The 20514-nt window shown below is 33.9% G+C and overlaps 2 protein-coding genes across 3 annotated transcripts; both read left to right on the top strand.

Moving 5' to 3' along the window:
• The first annotated feature begins 928 nt into the window (after window positions 1–928).
• Window positions 929–11714, top strand: LOC108469661 (dynamin-2A-like). The gene is made up of 22 exons (XM_053018452.1): window positions 929–1349; window positions 1942–1992; window positions 2107–2227; window positions 2656–2748; window positions 3453–3514; window positions 3692–3809; window positions 3986–4319; window positions 5399–5546; window positions 6021–6122; window positions 6228–6347; window positions 6784–6867; window positions 7039–7166; window positions 7253–7337; window positions 7632–7770; window positions 8494–8570; window positions 8758–8814; window positions 9614–9755; window positions 9876–10030; window positions 10255–10368; window positions 10456–10523; window positions 10645–10820; window positions 11073–11714. The coding sequence occupies exons 1-22, from the start codon at window positions 1209–1211 to the stop codon at window positions 11288–11290; spliced, it is 2733 nt and encodes a 910-aa protein (XP_052874412.1). The 5' UTR covers window positions 929–1208; the 3' UTR covers window positions 11291–11714.
• A 1719-nt stretch (window positions 11715–13433) lies between these two features.
• LOC108469817 (uncharacterized) lies at window positions 13434–20367 on the top strand. 2 transcript variants are annotated; one of them, XM_017770873.2, is made up of 9 exons: window positions 13434–13713; window positions 13803–13914; window positions 14501–14691; window positions 14798–14892; window positions 14971–15393; window positions 15814–15922; window positions 16781–17426; window positions 17741–17875; window positions 19918–20367. In XM_017770873.2, exons 1-8 carry the CDS (start codon window positions 13579–13581, stop codon window positions 17860–17862), a joined length of 1833 nt encoding a protein of 610 aa, XP_017626362.1. In that variant the 5' UTR covers window positions 13434–13578; the 3' UTR covers window positions 17863–17875; window positions 19918–20367. The 2 variants fall into 2 exon arrangements, with proteins under 2 accessions (XP_017626362.1, XP_017626361.1); XM_017770872.2 differs by having other exon boundaries at window positions 19909–20367.
• Window positions 20368–20514: the final 147 nt, after the last annotated feature.

Here is a 20514-nt window from a genome sequence, read left to right as displayed (position 1 = left end):
AAACAATGATTTTAAAAATGGAAATAATTTTAATTTTAAATTTTTTAAAGTGATATCATAACACAATTTTAAAACTATCGTGTCCACATAATTCCACAGAATTCAATTGAAAAAGGTTACTAACCTTATAAATTAACTTTCTTGACAATTATATTTCAAAAAATCACATTCCATTGAAGCTATAATATAAAAAAGCACCAAAAGTTATCTATATTGAGTTTTTTCATTTCCTTTTTACCACTTAACCAAACAAAAATGGTGAAGGCCTTGTTTGGCATTACGTTTGGCTGTATAAAAACACTTTTCTATCCCAAAACAATGCCAAACACTTGGTTTTTGGGGTAAAAAATACATTGAAAAAATATTTTTCCACCCAACTGTAAAAGTGAGGCTTAGATGTTTTTGGTTTTTACCCTTGGAGGTGCAAATTATCTAAATGCTCTTATTTATATTAAATATTTAAAATTTAGATTAATTTCTAATTTACCTAGTATTATATTAAATAATTTAAATATTATTTAGTATTATATTTAATATTATTCTATATTTCATATATCATTATATTATTTTATTTAAAATTTATTTATTATTATATTTAAAATTTAAAATATAAATATCATGTCTAAAATAAATATTTTAATTTTTTATCATACTTTTTCGCAATATCAATTGTAAAAATAATATCAAATTTACTTCCTTTCTCTTATTAATTTTAACAATCCAAACAAAATAATATATAATTATTTTATTCCCTTGATATAAATTTTTATTTTTATTTTACTTTATTTTCCTTTACAATTGTTAATTCAAATATGGTGTAAATGTTTATTTATTTATGCATTAGAAATTATTAAAAATAAAAATGTAGGGAGGTAAATTTTGATTTTTGAATTTCCTTTTTATGTTTTACCCAACAGTTAAAACAATGTTAAAAAAACGGCAGATAGAAAAGGAGTTGAAATGGAAAAATCACATTTCAAAACGCGAAAAAGAAAAAAAAAACAGAGAGAGAAAAGACTTTTAGAGACGCTGTACCTTCTTTCCTTTCTCTTTGTTTTTTCAAATCTCTGAATTGTTGCTCCAGAGATCTACGCCACCTTTGATTTTGCTCCGATCTGCGCCATCTTTTAATCGATTAGTCTTCTTTATTACTCTGTTTGATTTTCACTGATCCAAAAGAGGAAACAGATCTTTAGATTCAAAAAGAAATGGAAGCGATCGAAGAGTTGTCGCAGCTTTCAGATTCCATGAGGCAAGCGGCGGCGTTGCTTGCCGACGAAGATGTTGATGAAAACTCAAGTTCAAAGAGGTCTTCTACTTTCCTCAACGTTGTTGCTCTCGGCAATGTTGTAAGTTGTTCATATCTTAAGTAAATTTTTTATTCTTGAATTTTTGAAGCTTTTAATCTGCTTTACAGTAAACTGTTTGTCGTTAATTGCTCTATTTGTAGATTGGATTGAGTTTTAGTTTTGTTTTTGTTCATCGGTTTCGGTTTTGAGCTTTTTCTGTATCTGGCATGCTGGCAGGAGTAGATCCTTGAATTTTGGGGGTTTTGTGGTTTTTTGTTTCCTTGAGATTGGATTTTCTTTACTGATTTCTAATTACTAAGTTGATGGGGAATCTAAGCGATACAGACGAAATCCTTGGCTGATTTGTACTTTTGTCATAGGTTAGAAAGGGTTTTGAGCTGTGGAATGAAAAAATCACCGTTGCTTCGTTAAAGAAGCTTGAATGTAATATTCGGTCTTATTTGAACTTCATTTGGAATTTGATTTATTATTTTCTTATTCTAAACATGTTTGCTAGTATTAAATATAATATTAGGAATTTTAATGTAACATTGCGGTATCACTTTTCTTTCAATTTGTTTGCATATAGAAACGTTGCCCTGACTATTTTTCTTTCATCTCTTTTTTTTTTTTTTGTTGAAAAATTGCTTAGGGGGCTGGGAAATCTGCAGTTTTAAACAGTTTAATTGGACACCCTATTCTGGTAAGTTGGCTTGCTCAAGTTTCTTTTCTGGGATATCCATTTTGTTGCTGGTTGAACTGAAGTGAACTAAAGCGCTTATACTGTTCCTAAATTTTTGCTTTATGTCTTACCCAGCCAACCGGTGAAAATGGTGCCACCAGGGCTCCTATTAGCATTGATTTACAGAAGGATGGTTCTATAAGCAGCAAATCAATAATTCTGCAAATCGACAACAAATCTCAACAAGTTTCTGCCAGTTAGTATCTATGTTCAAGGCTCATAATTTTACAATTACATACATGCACAGACCCATAAGTATTTTATTTGAATTCTGGTAAATATTGTGGCTCATATTAGAAACATCTTCCTAGGACCCTCATGATATCACTAACCTACCCTGATGCTTAATAAAAGCTGCTGAAGAAGTTGAGTTTTGAAGAAATAGATCTTGGAAGTGTTTATTGATGTTTGAGATGCCTCAGGTAGATGTATCTGAAACCAATTGGCTAGTGGAAAATAGGCTAGAACATGAATCTAGAGGATTCAAAGCCATAAGAAAACTTGAACTGGGCCAATAATCACGCCATGAGACAATTTCAGATCTCACCAGGATGGAATGTACATAACTATCTTGTTTGAAACATCTACTCATGTATTGCTTGAATTTTTTTTGTTGTTCTATAGGTGCATTGCGGCATTCTTTACAAGATAGGTTAAGTAAGAGTTCCTCAGGAAAGAACCGAGATGAGATTTACCTTAAGCTGCGGACAAGTACAGGTTGGGTCTTATATTAGATATGTTTTTTAATTTTTTCTGTTCACATGTTGTAAGATAAGTTTCAAAAGTTAGTCTTGTTTATGGGTAGAAACATTTAATGGTTTTATTTTAAAGATTGCTCACAAGTATTATGCTGGTGTAATAAAATTATCTTTTAATTGCATGGAAACTTTTACAGGAATTTCAGGATGATGACAGGACATCTATATATGATAAACTGATTGGGTGGAATTATTTATAATGTCTGTGTATAACAATGCTTTCCATACATGAGAGATACTTTAGAAATGTGAACATTCTTCACAAATTGAGCTAGATCTGTTTATATGAAGAAGTATCCTGTGAATTATTTTGAGTTTCAATTCAAGCCTGCAAAATGTCTAGGTATCTAAGATGAAAGGCTGTTTTTACCTTTTTGTAAGTGGAAAAATATTTGCAAAAGAAAAAAAAAAAAAAAAAAAAAGAGGAGCCCTCAATTAATGATAGAAATGCTGATTTGTGAGCTCAAATGGGGGTTAACTCTGTGAAGCTTTAATTTTATTCCATTAGAAGGCTTTTGATGGTTACTACTTCAAGACCAAATTTCTGCTGCTTCTGAGAATTTCCATTTGGTTCATTTGATTCCTTGCTACCTGTGCATATACCAGATTACTTTTATTGTTTACTACATTGCCTTTAATCTGACATGAGTTTTAATTCCTCAGCACCTCCCCTGAAATTAATTGACTTGCCTGGACTGGACCAGCGAATTATGGATGAATCAATGGTAAGTGTTGGTTAATGGTTTAAGACCATTTAATTTGCAAGTGTAGGTAGCTTAGTGTTATTTTTTAGTTTTGGTGGACGCTCTCTTTGTTCTTGTGATAGCTATTTGGTATGAGTTGCTGTAGTATGGCAAATGAAATGGTATTTAATAACAACTTTGTTGATGACTTTTGTGTAGATTAGTGATTATGCTGAGCGTAATGATGCCATTTTATTAGTTATTGTTCCTGCGGCCCAAGCACCTGAAATTGCTTCATCACGAGCACTCCGCCTTGCGAAAGAGTATGATGGAGAAGGTAAAGGAACATTGTTTGTAGTTTTTATTTACTTATTTTTTCTTGGATAAAGGCTGAATTAATTCATTGAGTGAGCAATTTTTCTCTCTTCTCCTTCGTTTGTGTTCCCACTACCTTTATTCTTCCTGAAATCTTCTTTAGTGATCAATTCAGCCAGCTTTTTGTGTTGATGCTAGGTACTAGAACCATTGGCGTAATTAGCAAAATAGATCAAGCTGCCTCTGAGCAAAAAGCACTTGCGGCTGTTCAGGCTCTCCTGTTAAATCAGGGACCACCAAAGACTGCTGATATCCCGTGGGTTGCTTTAATTGGTCAATCGGTTTCAATAGCTTCTGCACAGTCTGGATCAGAAAATTCTTTGGAAACAGCATGGAGAGCAGAGTTTGAAACCCTCAAATCCATACTAACTGGAGCTCCTCAGAGCAAGCTGGGAAGAATAGCTTTGGTCGATGCTCTTGCACAGCAGATTCGTAACCGCATGAAAGTCAGGCTTCCAAACCTCCTCTCTGGGTAAATATTTTCTACTTTCTTTCATGCATCTGTATGGTCTTTTGTACAACTGAAATGCTGTAAATGTATTTTCGTCCGTCAGTTTTCACTTCTTTAAAACAGGCACCTGTTAAAGGCTTATTCAATAATTATTTATGAAATTTGTTGAACAAATCTAAATTTCTTTGTTGATTAGTGTTGCAAACTACATCTACATTTTATGTATTGTATGTTTAGCAATCACTGATAACTGAAGTTTTAAATAGTAGTGTGAGGTTAGCAAACGTATCTAGATTAGACCCTAAGTTTGTAGATATATTGATGTGTATATTACTGCTAAAATTAAATTCAAGTATAAAAAAATGGAATATAAAAAATTGTAAGTCTTTCATCACAATCTCCATCAAAATATTATTAGAACGTACAAAGTTACAATACTAAAGCTATTTGGTACATATGCCATACTGTATGAGATTACACAAGAAAGCATGCTTTTCCTTACAAAGTAACAGTTATTTGTACCCTCACTGTATTTGTATTTTAAATATTTTATTATGGTACATACGCCATCCTATATGAGATTACACAAGAAAGCATGCTTTTCTTACAAAGTAACAGTTATTTGAACCCTCACTGTATTTGTATTTTAAATATTTTATTATGGTTAGCAATGTTTGCTAGTCACGTAATATAATAATTATGACATTCTTGTATTTATGATATTTTACTGTTTCTTGATATTTCTGGGATACATCATTAATGTACGGTGTATTTCAACAATTAATTTTCAGAGTTGCGATGATAAAATGGATATTTTAGGTTTACTTGGTATGTCTGTAAAATCTTCAATACTTGTATTCCATAAAGTGCAAGACAGATGAAAGCTGGATTATATATGGCTGTCTATGGATACACGGCATGACCCTTCTCTTATCAAGTAACATAACTGAATCTAATGTGCCATGATTTTCAGAATGCTATAAATGAAATTGGTTAGTCGTAAAAGAGGATAAATCAGTATTTACTCTTTGAAGCATGGCAGTGTTTTTCATCTCAATTTACTCCACTTTCTTACCCCTTACTCCTTTGTGTCAATACAGGTTACAAGGGAAGTCCCAAATTGTTCAGGATGAGTTGGTAAGGCTTGGTGAGCAGATGGTCCAGAGTGCTGAAGGTACAAGGGCTATTGCATTGGAACTCTGTCGTGAATTTGAGGATAGATTTCTGCAACACATTACAACTGGTGAGGTGAGTGATAAGTTTACTGAAACTAGATGTTAAAGAAAAGTAACTGCTATAGGAAGATGACATGGTACGGGTTCTATCGTTATTGTGATTGTGAGTATGGAGAGCTTCTTTGAAACTCTTCCTGGAGAAATATTAGGGTTCCAATATTGAATAGTATGATCTGTGTCTATGGTAGAACCTGTCCATAATATGGATGACGACCTTCCAGAAATAAGGATCTGTAGTAGCAGTTTCCGTTATACCCATGGAAAATTGTCATGAACTTTATACCATTGATTTTCTGGCAAGTAAATTTTGCTAGTGGATGCCAATATTTAACTGGCTAAATATGACAGTATAAAGCAGCACTTTTTGAGCTGGTTGGCCCCTTGTTTTCTTTTGTCTTTTTCTGTCTTCAGTCATCACATCCAAAAAAAAAATTATGAAGTTTCTTTTTAAAAAAATATCAACTGAAATAAGGATCTTCTCTTTCAGGGTTCTGGATGGAAAATTGTTGCCAGTTTTGAGGGGAATTTTCCGAATAGGATCAAGCAGCTTCCAATAGACAGACATTTTGATATCAATAATGTCAAACGGGTATGTTTTCTCCCAGTTTTACTGTCAATCTTTTATATATTCAGTATCTTCTGTTGCTTTTCAGGATTTTTCATGTTCTCCGACTTTCTATGTTTATTTTTTCAGATTGTATTAGAAGCTGATGGTTACCAGCCATATTTGATATCCCCTGAAAAGGGTTTGAGATCTCTAATAAAAGGGGTGTTGGAGCTGGCCAAAGAACCAGCACGTCTTTGTGTTGATGAGGTTAGTCTAATGTTTGTGTGCTTCCTTTCAAATTGATTTTGCCTAGAGCTTGGAAATTTTGGCCATTTCTGATGCTTTATGTATTATATAAAAGGCTTCCACCTTTTCCCTTCTCATGAAGGTAGCATGTTAATTTGTTCTTCTTGTGTTAGCTTAGAATCTTTTGATATTGTGCAACTTTGTTCTGTACCCTTCTTTAATGTTGCTACCCTACTGTGCAGTTGTACTGTGTGCTCTTCAGTTATAATAGAATTGCTCTACTTTTTCTATTCATTGAGTTCTCTTCCCATGATGTAGTTTTTCTCTATTCCCCGCTGAAAGAGAAGTACTATTAATTTTTTTGATTTGAATGAATTTAATAGTTCTCCTTTAATTCCTTATTAACCGACTTCAGCTTACCATGTGTTGTCTATGTTGATTTCTGTGTACTAAACAGGTACACCGTGTCCTAATAGACATAGTTTCTGCTGCTGCAAATGCTACACCTGGTTTGGGAAGGTACCCTCCATTTAAGAGAGAGGTATTATATCTTAAAAAGTTAAACTTGTTTGCTTTCTGCTGTTGCTGTTGTTCCTTTGTTTGTAATCGTTTTGCCCCTTGCTTGCTTTCTGCTGTTGTTGTTGTTCCTTTGTTTGTAATCGTTTTGCCCCTTCCCCCTCTGTAAGGCTTAGCTTTTCTTTTTTTTTGGTAGGTTGTGGCCATTGCTAGTGCTGCCTTGGATGGGTTTAAAAATGAAGCCAAAAAAATGGTTGTGGCACTTGTTGACATGGAGCGAGCTTTTGTACCCCCTCAGCACTTTATTAGATTGGTGCAAAGGAGGTATTTGCCACCAGCTTTCCAACTTACATGGTTTCCTGTATTTGCCACTAACTTTTTTTTGTCTCAATTCTTTTTATTTACTTTAGGATGGAAAGACAGCGCCGGGAGGAGGAGCTGAAGAATCGGTCCTCAAAGAAAGGACATGAAGCTGAGCAGGGAATGCTGAATAGGGTAGGTTCTTTTCTTGAATGCTATTCTTTCAGGGATTGAAGCAGATGAATATCTCTAGCTATGTTGCTCCAATTTCTCTTTTTTTTTTTTTTCAAGAACTAGTGTCGAACAAATATTTGATGGACATGCACGTGCTTTGTACCCACTACAAACATAGAAACAATTCAATGCACCTTAGCTGACACTTACTCCCAAGTCTTAGCAGCATAATTTTTATTTTACTTTACTTTCATGTCTGAAGTTGTTATACTGGATTTATGTTGTTAATAATGCTTTAATATTTCCCTTTCTTAGGCACCAAGTCCTCAACCAGGTGGTCAGCAAACTGGTGGAACCTTGAAGTCATTGAAAGAGAAATTTGGGCAGGGTGAGAAGGAAGTACAGGAGGGGTCTGCGTTGAAAGTTGCTGGTGCTGATAAAGAAATAACCGCAGGTCTGTTCATTAACTCACTCACATTATGTTACTTGATTATAACTGAAAACTCAAGTTCTTGGTTATACTATTTTTGAGCATTATTTTTTTGCTGTGCTCTTAAGTACTGTGGTCATTAATAGAAAATTTATAGGCATTGCCAGTAGAAATGTAAATTATTAACTTCTGAGGATTGGAACTACTTTATTGTTTTAGTATGCTTACGATAGGTAAATTGTGTTCCTGAGGTAGTATGGAATTGAATCTGTTCATATCACATTCTAGATTTAACATTTTGGTTTTGCTTAGACGGTTGAATGCACTACTTGGAATGGTGTTCTAATTTCTATTTATGCAGAATAATCTGCCTCCACCTATGCCATTCTCTCCATCCTCTTCTTTTTGGTTATATGTGGAATCTTAGAGAAGTTTTAACTATCTGAAACGTGCTCTTGTATGCAATAAACTTTTCCCTTTATCAATTATAGCTCTCAGTTACCTTCATTACTTATGGTTGAAGCAGTTTATTTCTTTATGTTATCGGATACCTTGATTTAGATTTCAAAAAGTTGTTAGACATTACACTTTTTGGTACAAAATGTTTTTCTTACACTTTATCATGGATAATTGCCTTCTTAATTTTCCCCAACCTGCTGCATTTTTGTAATTGTTAAAATGTGGATGTCTCTACAGTCTTATTTAATTTCTATGGCAATGCTGCCTTTGACATTTTTTTATCTGCAGGGTTTTTGCTGAAGAAAAGTGCTAAAACTAATGGATGGAGTCGGCGATGGTTTGTTTTGAATGAGAAGACTGGAAAGGTTTGATATTTTTCTTAATTTGTTAAGACACAAATCTATTTTGCAAATTGGGATGGCGGTATACTGTCCTTTGTGCTATAAGCCATATATACTAATAAGTATTGTGTGATTGTGATTCAGATATACATTACTTCGATAAAAGTTTGTAAATGGTTGAATTGATTCTGAACTGTTCTTTATTTCTCAGCTTGGCTACACCAAAAAGCAAGAGGAAAAGCATTTTCGAGGTGTCATAGTGTTAGAGGTAAGAATACATTTCTTTACCTTTTAATTTTGAGGCCATTGTTGTTGTTTTGTATCTGTTAAATGTTTTGAACATTTCAAGTAATGAGTGCAAGTGTTTTGGTACTTTACTTATTTTATGGGTCTATAATAACAAAATTGGAGGTGGAAATAATGTTGAACTAAAAGTAGCATAAGTGGTAGAATTCTGTTTTATCAGTCACTGATTAGATATTAATTAGATTTATATGCAAAATAATATGAAGGGACAGTTAAGGATAATAAAATTTGGTATCCTTATGGCTTATTCCATCTAAAAAATGTCTTACATGTATTACTACCTTGGTACATTGTGGTTCTCAATATATTAGGCATCTTGTTTTTATATAGGATGTATCAAATGTTCTAGCGGATGATCTTTCTATAATTACCTTATGAGGTTGCTGGCTATTGTTAAATTTGGGTAAGGGGTTTGAGGCATTTGATCGTTTTCATTTACCAAAAGCCTCGACTTGGCCAGAAATCTGAATATATTAAAATAGGAGTTTGGAATCTGCTTTCTTTGTAACTTTTAGCCATTCACCTGACTTTGTTTTGAGCAAAGGGAAGGAAATTTTTATTTATTTATTTTGACGAGGTCTTGTTTTTTACTAGAGTTGTACTCATCTTTCTAATTTCAAGTTTAAATTCATACTAATTATTCTTTTTATGTTATGACTAACCATTTTAATACTTTTTGTAGTAATTAAGCTTTTTCTTGTGTTAATACACTAGATAACCAAACGAGGCACTAGTTTTCTATCTCATTTGTTCCTGTGCAGGAATGCAGCATTGAAGAGATACCAGATGAGGAAGAACCTGCCCCAAAAAATTCGAAGGATAAAAAGGCTAATGGCTCGGATAAGCAACCGAGTCTTGTGTTCAAGATAACTAGCAAGGTTCCTTATAAAACTGTCTTGAAAGGTATGTTTTCCTCCCCTTTCCTCCCCTGTCTTGACCCTCTCCTTGTTGTCTATCGTGCTTTCTTATTATTAATAAAACCATTTATTAGAAGATTGATTGCAACTCATGTTTCTGTTGCAGCTCACAGTGCTGTTGTGTTGAAGGCTGAAAGTATGGTTGATAAGACTGAATGGTTAAACAAATTGTCAAAAGTTATTCAACCTTCTACAGGGCCAGTGAAAGGTGGAGCTGATGGCACTCCCGGAATGCGACAGAGTCGTTCAGATGGTTCTCTCGTAAGTTATTTAATCTTATTTCCATCTCTGCCTTCTTTTCTGCTTTTTATCAGTATATCAAATGTTTGCTTTTTCAATGGCTTATGTGATTGTTTATTTATTAACTATTTTGACTGTATTCTTGTCCCTATAGAGGTGAACATTAAAAGTGTCATATCAGTGTTGGTTGTCCATTTTTTAATTTTAGAGTTGTACCTTAATTTCTTCTTCCTTGTCACATACAGGATACAATGCCTCGAAGACCTGTTGATCCTGAAGAAGAACTTCGATGGATGTCTCAAGAAGTTCGTGGTTATGTCGAAGCTGTATTGAACAGTTTAGCTGCCAATGTCCCCAAGGTAAGCTTAGTTCTTTGACCCAGCCCCTTGTCTCTTTCTTTTAGTGGATATAAGAAAGCTTATATCTTTTTCTCTGATGGTGAGCAGGCTGTTGTTCTTTGCCAAGTAGAGAAAGCTAAAGAAGACATGCTAAATCAGTTATATAGCTCCGTCAGGTTGGGTACCCTTCTATATCTGTTTGTGACCATGAAATCCTTTTAGGCCATGGTAGCGTCATTTCGTGGATTTTCTTACATAGATGTCTTTGCCGAATACGTATTGTTTTCGACTGTGTAGTGCTCAAAGCACGAATAGGATTGAGGAGCTACTTCAAGAGGATCAAAATGTAAAGCGTAGAAGGGAGCGTTTCCAGAAGCAGTCATCACTTCTTTCAAAATTAACGCGCCAGCTTAGCATACACGACAATCGAGCTGCTTCTGCTTCTGATTGGTCTGACAGTGGCGCTGGGGCAGGTATGTAAATGCTCTTTGTAAAAAGGCTTGAATTTTTACTTGTTTAATTTTTAATCACAAAGGATACAATGTCCGAACTTATGGAGTATCTGCCCATTGAGAGCACCGAGAAACTACATTTAGAATTAGTCTTACTTTCCATTGAACCGTATCTGTCAATCCTACCGTAGGGTTAACTTCTTTTACACTCCTTAGTCTGATAATCTTTACATCGTGTTGACATTATAAATTTTTGGATTTTCTTGCTCGCAGAAAGTAGCCCGAGAACAAGTGGTGGTTCAGTTGGTGACGACTGGAGGACTGCATTCGATGCAGCTGCTGCTAACGGCCCTGTGGATTACAGGAGGTCTGGCTCTAATGGTCCAACACAAAACGGTGACGTGAATTCTCGATCAGGGTCCAACAGTCGTCGTACCCCTAACCGTATGCCACCCGCACCACCACAATCTGGCTCCGGTTACAAATATTAATGGTCATAATTCTTAATTATGAAAAGCCTACTTCATGATTTAAGCATTTTATCTTTTTTCAAAATTCTCTACAAATAGCCCATTAAAACAGGAGACTTGACCGAGACGGGACAGACGTGTGTGTGTAAATAGGACCATAGTTGCTATATTTTTCAGGTTCAACGGCTGTGTCCTAACCGTGGATCTAATTTTTCTACTCAAGTTTTGTCTTATTTTTATTAATATTGTTATGTTTTTTTTTTATTGTCATTTTTATTCTTGGTTATAATTTTCCTATTTTAAAATCCATCCTCCCACGGATTTATTTGATTGTATTGACTATTATTGATGCTAAAAAATTGTATTCGGATTTAAGGACTGTTCATTGGGTGGAGGATATTCTATTGTATTTCTCAATAAGATGTTTAATTTTTTCCCTCTCAAAGTACTTTTTAAGTTTAGTTGATATTCTATTTTAATTTTTAAAATAAACTAAATCATTATATCAAATAAAAAATATAGTAGCATTTTAATTTTCTTAACTTTTTAATATAAATTTATCTTTAAAAATAATTTACTTCAATTTCCTGAAAGGTTTTGCTAATGAGTGATTATTCATATTTTAAAGTATTTGTTGATGTTATTAAAAGAAATTATCTTAATGAATGTCCTAAGAACTATTACTAGTGCGCAATTTCTTTGAGAATAAGGTTTTTTTTTTTGTGCATTTTGCATAATCTATGATGAATAATATATTACATAATTTACATATTCTAATCACCTTCTAATCACCGCAATTTTTCTCTTTTAATCAACAAAACTTAAATATATTTTTTTAAGAAATATATATGCATGATTATATTTAGAAAATATACATATATATATTTGCATATTACATGTAATAAAAATGAAAAATGATAAAAAATGTTGAAAAAATTTCATTCTATTCTAAAAATTTGAAATGTATTTGTCATCAATTAATTTAAAATGACGATTCTAAAGTATCTATTAAAATAGTTATTAAATATTTAATTCAAATATTTGTTAACAATATCAGGAAAGTAATGTATTAATATTCTTTTATTTAAGTAAAAGCGTTCCACCACAATCGATTGATGGATTGCAATCACCAGGTGTTGATTTGAAGGCTTATTGACTGGGCTCTTGTGAGCAATTATCCCAACTTACCCTAAATTATTTAATAATTTAAATTAAAGTTTTTTTTTCTCTTTCCGTTTACTTTTTGGGAAGAAAAAGTGAAAAGAAAATTTATATATTTTTTACATTCTAAAAATTCAATTTGGTAAAAAATCATTATGAAAATAAAACGAAAAAAAAGGAAAAATTGCTAATAAGGACTAGAGTAAGGCAATCAAAGGTGACACGTGGTGCCCCTTGATTGGATAAAGTGCCACATCAGAAAAAAATAACACCGTAGGGTCAGGGGCTACTTTAGTAAACGGAAATACGGTACAAGGGTTTAATTTGACATTTTGAAAGTATAGGGGTCATATTTGAACAAACCTCAAAATACAGGAGCCAATGGTCCATTATCCCTTTGAATAATAACATGCAAAATCACCGAACTGCCAGTAAAGGAAACATTAAAAGGTTAAGTTCTGCTATTAATTCCTGTACTTTACAAAATTTAATCCATCTACTTCAATTTGGTTATTTTTAATACTTGTGTTTTAAATATTAAAATTTTAATTTTGACTCATTTAAATTTATTTGATTAAAGTCAATTATTATTATTGTACTATAAGTATAGTTGTAAATTTAATCTATATTCTCCAATCGAAATATTTTGAGTCCTTATACTTTTGAAATTTAAAATTTTAGTCTTGACATAAATGACAGTCGTCTATAATTGGAATTCTAATGAGTAATATATGAAAAAATAAGTTGACATAATATTACATATATAATAATATGTTTACCACATCGATTTAAAAAAATACAGAACTTAATAAATTTAATATTTAAAAATATAGAGACAAAAATACTAAATAAAAGTATAATAATTAAATTTATAAATTTACACAAAATACAGTGACTAATAACAAAACTTAACCAAAAAATATTAATGTAACTTCTCAAAGATTTTAATAATATACCTAAAGTATATATGGGGATAATAACTTGTGAAATCACGAAACTACCCCTAAAGGTAAAATTCATTCCCTTCCAAAAAGATGCTTGATATATGATCATATTAACTCTGAAACCTTAATCCTTTAGCTATCAGCTATACTTCCAGGTTATATTGTAACATTTGTTCTTAATCAACAACAACAACAACAAAAAGAATGTTCAAGAAGGCAGTAGAAGCTAAGGCTCAGCAGAGGCTATCAGGTGCCGACAGGAAGAAGCTAAAACGCACCATCAGAGACCGATTTCCCAGAGCTTCCGATGCCGATATCGATGCTTTGCTTCCTCCCAAGGTACCCCCATTTCATCTTTTTTATTATTATTATTTTTTTGTTCTTATAATTTTGAATCCTTTTTACTCAATGTGTTTTTTCATTATTAGGCTGAGATTACTGTTTCCAAGTTTCAAAATCGAGTCCATGTGTATGGTGTAGAAGGGGGTTTTCCGTTGTTTTTCGATGTTGATGGCCGTGGCTCTGAAATATACCCTACCGGTTTGTTTCTTTTACTCATCCTTTCATTGCTTCTTTTGCTAGTTATGGTGAAATATACGGTCACTGGTTTTTGTTCTCAAGTGTGTTTGTATGGAATTTTGTTGGTTTCCATGGTATGTTAAGTATGAATGTTGTTCCATGAGCTTTGGTTAAATTAACCTAAAGGGTAGTCCTAAAATGGAATTTGATGGAGAAAACGTGGTTAGATATCTTTGCTTCGATGAAACTCAATTTGAATATTCAAAAGAATGGTGGAAATCATCAAACTGAATTTAGATTCACTATATCCTAACTGGAATAAAGAAATTTGGAGCCTGTTTTGATGTTTTAAAACAATAATCATAGTAGAAAAGCAAGCTACAATTTAAGTTTTATAGGTAAAGGTTGAACAATTTGTTAGTGAAGACTGTGATTTTTTTCCTTGGAAGTGAAGGCCATTGGAAATTTGGAATGCTAATGATATTAACCTCACATAAATTCTATTCAGAAACCTCTAATGGTGAACTTCTTTCATTCGTTATGTTCATATTTATATATATAATTTCTGGGTTTTGATGTTTTGTTATCTTAATTTACTTTCTTGCAGTTTTTGCTCTCTGGAAGCTCCCTGAAATGTTACCTTATTTTATGCTTAAGGGGGGTGAAGTTTCTCGATTTGTCATTGGAGGGGCAGATTTGATGTTCCCTGGTATTAGTGTGGCTGCTGAAGGTCTACCTTCGTTTTCAGCTAGTGAGCCATGGGCGGTTAAAGTTCCTGGCAATCCAGCACCTATTGCAGTAAGCATCTTGAAAATTTGTCTGCTTTTCCTTTTTCTAGTTCCCTATACTTCACATCTTATTTCTATGCAGTCAGTTTTGGTAACATTTGATTTCTTTTCTGCAGGTTGGGTCCACCACAATGAGCAGTGCTGAAGCCTTAAAAGCTGGTTTGCGTGGGAAGGCTTTAAGGATAATGCATTATTACCGTGACTTACTTTGGCAAGTATAACTGTAAGCTAAATGAGAAATCAATTAATGAGTTATTTTGTTATTAACATGCATGTAAGATCTTTGCAGGGAGTCGGTTGAGGGTCATTATGTTCCTAACTCAGGTTTCTTGGAGGATGTTGTCTTGGAGGATCCTTCTTTTTTGGCATCAAATCAACCTTCTGATTCGTCTGAAGGTGCTACTTGCAAGTCCGATGTGCAACAAAGTTGCGTTAACAATGAAAATACCGAGGGGTCTGTTGATGTAAATGGTGCTATTTCTGATGCATGTGCTGCCTCAATGCAAAATGACTCTGAGAATGCTGCAAAAGAAATTACCACGGATGCCTCTGATTTGAAGTCAACAGCTAATGTTGATGCTGCCAAACTTGATATTGAGCTCTTGTCTCTCTCCATTGAGGATGTAGATTCCCATTTGGATAGATGCCTTTTGCAGGCTTTGCATACAACAGTGAAGGATAAAGACCTTCCGATGCCTGGAAGCACGTTATGGTAAAATTACTTAAATTGATATTTGTGCGCTTATCTTTCTCCTCTCCTCACCTTCCTCTCTATTTCTTTGGAAGTTTTTAATGAAAGAGAGAAGTAAAAATAAGTGCATGAATATGCTTTGCGTGGCCACATACAAGAAATTCTGCATGGTAGTATAGGTGGACAATGAGAATCAATTCTATGAACAATGAAAAGAAATTGAAAGTTAGTAAATATGGGGATGATACAATAAAATTTATTGGGACATAAAAGTGAACCAGGGTGCAAACTCTCATTACAATCGTTTTCATTCTTCCTCGCCAAATTGTCTCACATTTTTAAATGGGATTGATACAAATCACCAAAATTTTTGCTCAAATTTTGGGCAGGTATCACTATTTTCTCCAATTTCTTAGTTTTTGGGTTTTGTGATTGTTGTAGGTCAAATCACGTGTTACCTTGTAGACCTTCAGGAATCACATTAGATATCAAGAAATCATCTCATAAGAAGTTATCAAAGTGGCTTCAAGCCAAATCATCTACAGGACTGGTTTGTTTCCTACATTTTTTTATTGAAAGTAGTGACATGATTTTATAAACTGGGTGGATTTGTGCTCATTTTATTTTTTAATGGTTTGTATTGTTGTTCCATGTGGGTTTTGCTCAGTTATTTGGATCAATGCTTTGAAGGTAAAATAGCATGCAGAGTATGCCATTTGAGGGTTGAATGAGCTAGACTTTATTGTTTGATGTTGCATTAGCCCTGACATGATTGAAACCTGACATTTTGGCTGCATCTTTGTATAAGATAAATTTATTGGTAAACAAGTGTATTTATTCTGATCTTTACATGGGCTGCATCGTTGTTTTTTTCCTTCTGATCTATTATTGCAATTGAAAGGTAAGGTAAGGTTAAAGGGTTTGAGGTTCTATGAGTTTAGGCACTAGAAAGAGTTAAAAAACTTGGAGCTTTTATGAGGTAAAGAAACTAAGAAGATGGTTCTGACTTTCTGGCTGGTTGGAGAAACAACTATTTCTAAGAATAATTTGCTCTACTTTAAAATTTATTGTTGCCACAGAAATTAACTGCATTGTGCCTTTCCGTATGGTATTGAAAGTTCTCCAACTCCCATAAAATGATGAAACCAAACAACAATGAGGCATTGGAAATTTTAATCTAGTTTCAAACTGGTGAAGTCTCTGTTCATATTTAATCCATCTAAAAGTGTTGTCATGGTGGCCTGAAATTGATACAAAAAGTGCATCCCCTAGTTCATAGATGGTTATATCATGATCAAGCTGTCAAATGGTCTAAATCATCCATAGGCTTCTCCCTAGAAAGGGTGGTTGTGTTTTTCTATTAATTATTTTATTTTGTATTTCATGAACATTGTCAATGTTTGAACAGATAACAGTAAAAGAAGACAAGTACAAAAAAGAAGCTATGTTGATTTCTGTTAATCGAGGTCACCCAGAATACTTGCAATTTAAGCCAGAAAAGCGACTGGTAGAGAAAGTTGTTCAGGCTGGTGATTCTGCTGCTAGTGAAAGCCGTTCACAGAAGGCGCTTGAAGTGGTAGAGGTCTATAAGTCAAGTGTGCATGTTAATCCCATTTTTGCTTCTGTTGGAGCTGACACTGGGAAACTGTACTCAGCTTCTGAAGCTACTGATATTGTCTTCAAGTACATTGAGAAAGAAAATCTGGTGAAGCAAACAAACAAAGCCACTGTGGTATTAGATGCAACTTTGTGTGATGCGTTATTTAAGGGAGCGATCAAGAAAGGATCAACATATCCAACTGAGATCCACAAGAAAGATTTAGGAGCAACATTTATAAACCGTATGCAGGCCCACCACATGGTGACTAGAGGAGGTGAATCTGTTGTTCGGAAAGGTGTTTTGAAAACAGTTCAGATAATGACTGAACGGAGGCAAGGCAACAAGAAGGTGACAAAAGTTTCAGGTTTGGAAACTTTCCTCATTGATCCAGAAGCATTGGCATCAGAGTTGCAGAAGAAGTTTGCTTGCAGTACAACAGTGGCAGAATTGCCAGGTTGGTTTATTGCTTGGTCAGTTTAGAAATAGTAGAGCTGTCCATGAGCTTGGCTATCTTCCCACACATAAAGTCAATATACATAAACATATAACTTGATATTTTATCAAATCTGACATGAACACCCTCCTCCCTCCCCCCCCCCAAAAAAAAAAGAAAAAAAGAAAAAAAAGGCTACTTCAACTTGAAATGACTCAAACTTGCGGCACCTGATAAATCCAAAATCATGTTTCTTTTTGTATATTATCCTTGTTGCATGCATTTACTTGTATTTTAAACAACACATGAATGCAAGCCATTTGCACTGTTTATAGGTAAGAAAGGGCTTGAGGTTCTTATCCAAGGTGGGGTCATTGATGATGTTGCGAGACATCTGCTTGAGCAATATGGAATCCCAAAGAGATACATTGAAGTTCTTGATAAAACCAGGAAATAAGAAGTGATAAATGGTTAGTTTCTCTTCTGTTAAGTATTATGTCATCCGTAACTTGTTAGGACAAAGTTGCTAAGGTTGGTGCATGTGTTTTGTTTATCTATTTTGTCAATGTGTACGCGTATCTTTTGTTGTTGTTTTTTCTTTTTCTCTTAGACTACTCCTACTGATGATGATGATGTTGATGATAATGGGAAGTTAAGGGCTTATTTGTTAAAAATGAAAACTAACTGCGATATATTGTATTAAATCAATTGATCATGCGACTAGCTAAAAGGTAGGAACGGCATCGGTCTTTCTCCCCAAATGGTACACAAGTGAGTTCGATTCTCATTCTACCTATTGTGCTTAAACTATTTTCGTCAATCCATACAGTACGCTCCTCCGTATCGTCAGTTGGTTTGAGCGGCCCACAGAAGGCTTTTTGCTGGCTTTTTAGTTCCTTTCGCTAGACCCCAGGGGACAGGCCATCGCACACGGGGAAGTTAAGGGCTTATTTGTTAAAAATGAAAACTAACATCTAGAACGAAGTAATCATTATTAATTTTAAAGACAGGAGCTTTTGGTTAACATAAATTACTCAGTGCAAAACTGCAAATAATAATAATTATTAAGTATTACTATTATAATAATAATAGAAGTGAGATTTTGCAGCACTTAACAACAAAGTTGCTCCTCCCGTGCTGCCATTGCCACAAGAGTGAGGTTTATTGAATTTTGATAATCTCTTATCTTTTAATTTATATTATGATATTAATTCTATTAAATAGTATTATAATATAATAATCAGAAAGAGAAGTTCATGTTTTTCAGTTTAATACAACACTAGATAGGATACAGGAATCCAATCAATATATGCTTGTAGCTACATGATTATTTTGTACTGTCATTTTAATAGAACAAACTTCTATGTCTCATTTGGCGCCTCTTGATGTAAGATCTATTAGTAATATTGTGAATCTATGTTTTTAACAGAGCATATAATTCCAGAGATCTATCAATATTTTTATGTATTCTTCTAAAATAATGTGGCAGAACGTTATCCGAATTTGTGAAGCCTGCATGAAATCTAATCTGGACCAACAGTGTTTATTTCAAAAGCTAACAATCCCTACCCAATTCTGCCCTCTGCATTTGCCACCTCTTGATGAAAGGCAAGTTTAGGGAAAAGAAAAAGGTGCTCATATCCCTCCACATAGCTGGAGTTTGTGGGAATTTTGGAAATAAAGTCTGCAAAATAAGTGAGTTATATTGTAATGTAATATAACTCTTTCCAGAAGTTATAGCATAAAGTGGAAGGGGAATGAACGAGCATTGCAGTTAAATATTTCATTTAAAGCTGTTTATAAATTTCAGCTGCCAGGTTATACAGTAACCCTATGTTGATAGAATTCAGTGTATTGAGAGTCTACTTAGTCAGCGGTCGTATTATCATATCATTGATATGGTGTGTTTTACCGTTCTAAACCCCAGAGTGATAACATATTGTCAAACACGTTGAGTGCTCTTGGCTTATAAGGTCTGTGCATATGTTCATAGAATTCGGTGTATTGAGAGTCTACTGTATTTAATGGACGTATCATCATATCATCCATCCATCACGTTTAGAAGGTTTTGTTGATATGGTGTGTTTTACTTTGTTCAAAACCCCAGATTGATAACATATTGTCAAACATGTTGAGTGTTATTGGCTTAGAAGGTCTGTGTATATGTTCATAGAATTTGGTGTATTGGGAGTATTCAGTTGTTGCATTTCCATATCATCCATCACGTTTAGAAGGTTTTCTCATTGATATGGTGTGTTTTACTTTGTTCTAAGCCCCAGAGTGATAGCATATTGTCAATCGTGTTGAACGCTTTTGGGTTATAAGGTCCGTGCATGTGAACATTGATGCTTGTCGGGGTGTCAGAAAGCCATTTTAAGCAATTCCTTGTTTGTAAATGCATGTTGATAGTCATATGTTTCCTCCTTTAGTATCCATATGTTGCATTATCGTTTATTATTTATTTATGTGAAATGAAGAACTTGAATTGATAGAAACTTTATAGTTCTTCCAGGTTTTGCGAGTTAAATACATCGATGGTGTTGAGATAAGATAGTACGGTATAAGTTAGCGGCATTTTTTATGTCAAAATCTCTCGGAAGATGATCATTGTGGCGCTTGATGCAACTGCAAAAGGAGCTTTGATTTTGTTTCATCATATTTTGTGATACAACAGTAATGGAAGAACGGCTTGAAATATCAAAACTACTATCATCTTTGTTATATCACTAAATCTAGCATTCTGCTTTAGCTTAAAGACAGTCTGTTAGGTCTCTGCTCCTAATATACTTCCAGTTCCATTGGTTTGCATGCCTCGTTTGCTATTTGCACTCTTCACTTTGGCACTTTCTGTTTTACAACTTCAACAGCAATGGATGGCATTTGTTCCAAGTACTATTTTGTTCTGTAATCTGAACAGTTCTTTTGTGCGTATATAAGCGGAGTTGATTTTGCCCCGATTTAATTGTTTAGCTCTCATTTTGAATAACAAGTTTTTTGTTTTCTTATGGTCTACAATCCAATGTTGTTGGAACTGGATTTGATCAATCAGTCGAACTGGTTTGATAAAAAATCAGCTAGTATACTAATCTAGACAAAATTTTAACCAACT

This window comes from Gossypium arboreum, chromosome 8 (genome assembly GCF_025698485.1).
Source record: "Gossypium arboreum isolate Shixiya-1 chromosome 8, ASM2569848v2, whole genome shotgun sequence".
In the NCBI taxonomy this organism is placed as follows: Eukaryota; Viridiplantae; Streptophyta; class Magnoliopsida; order Malvales; family Malvaceae; genus Gossypium; species Gossypium arboreum.
This window is presented reverse-complemented; position numbering and strand designations above follow the sequence as displayed.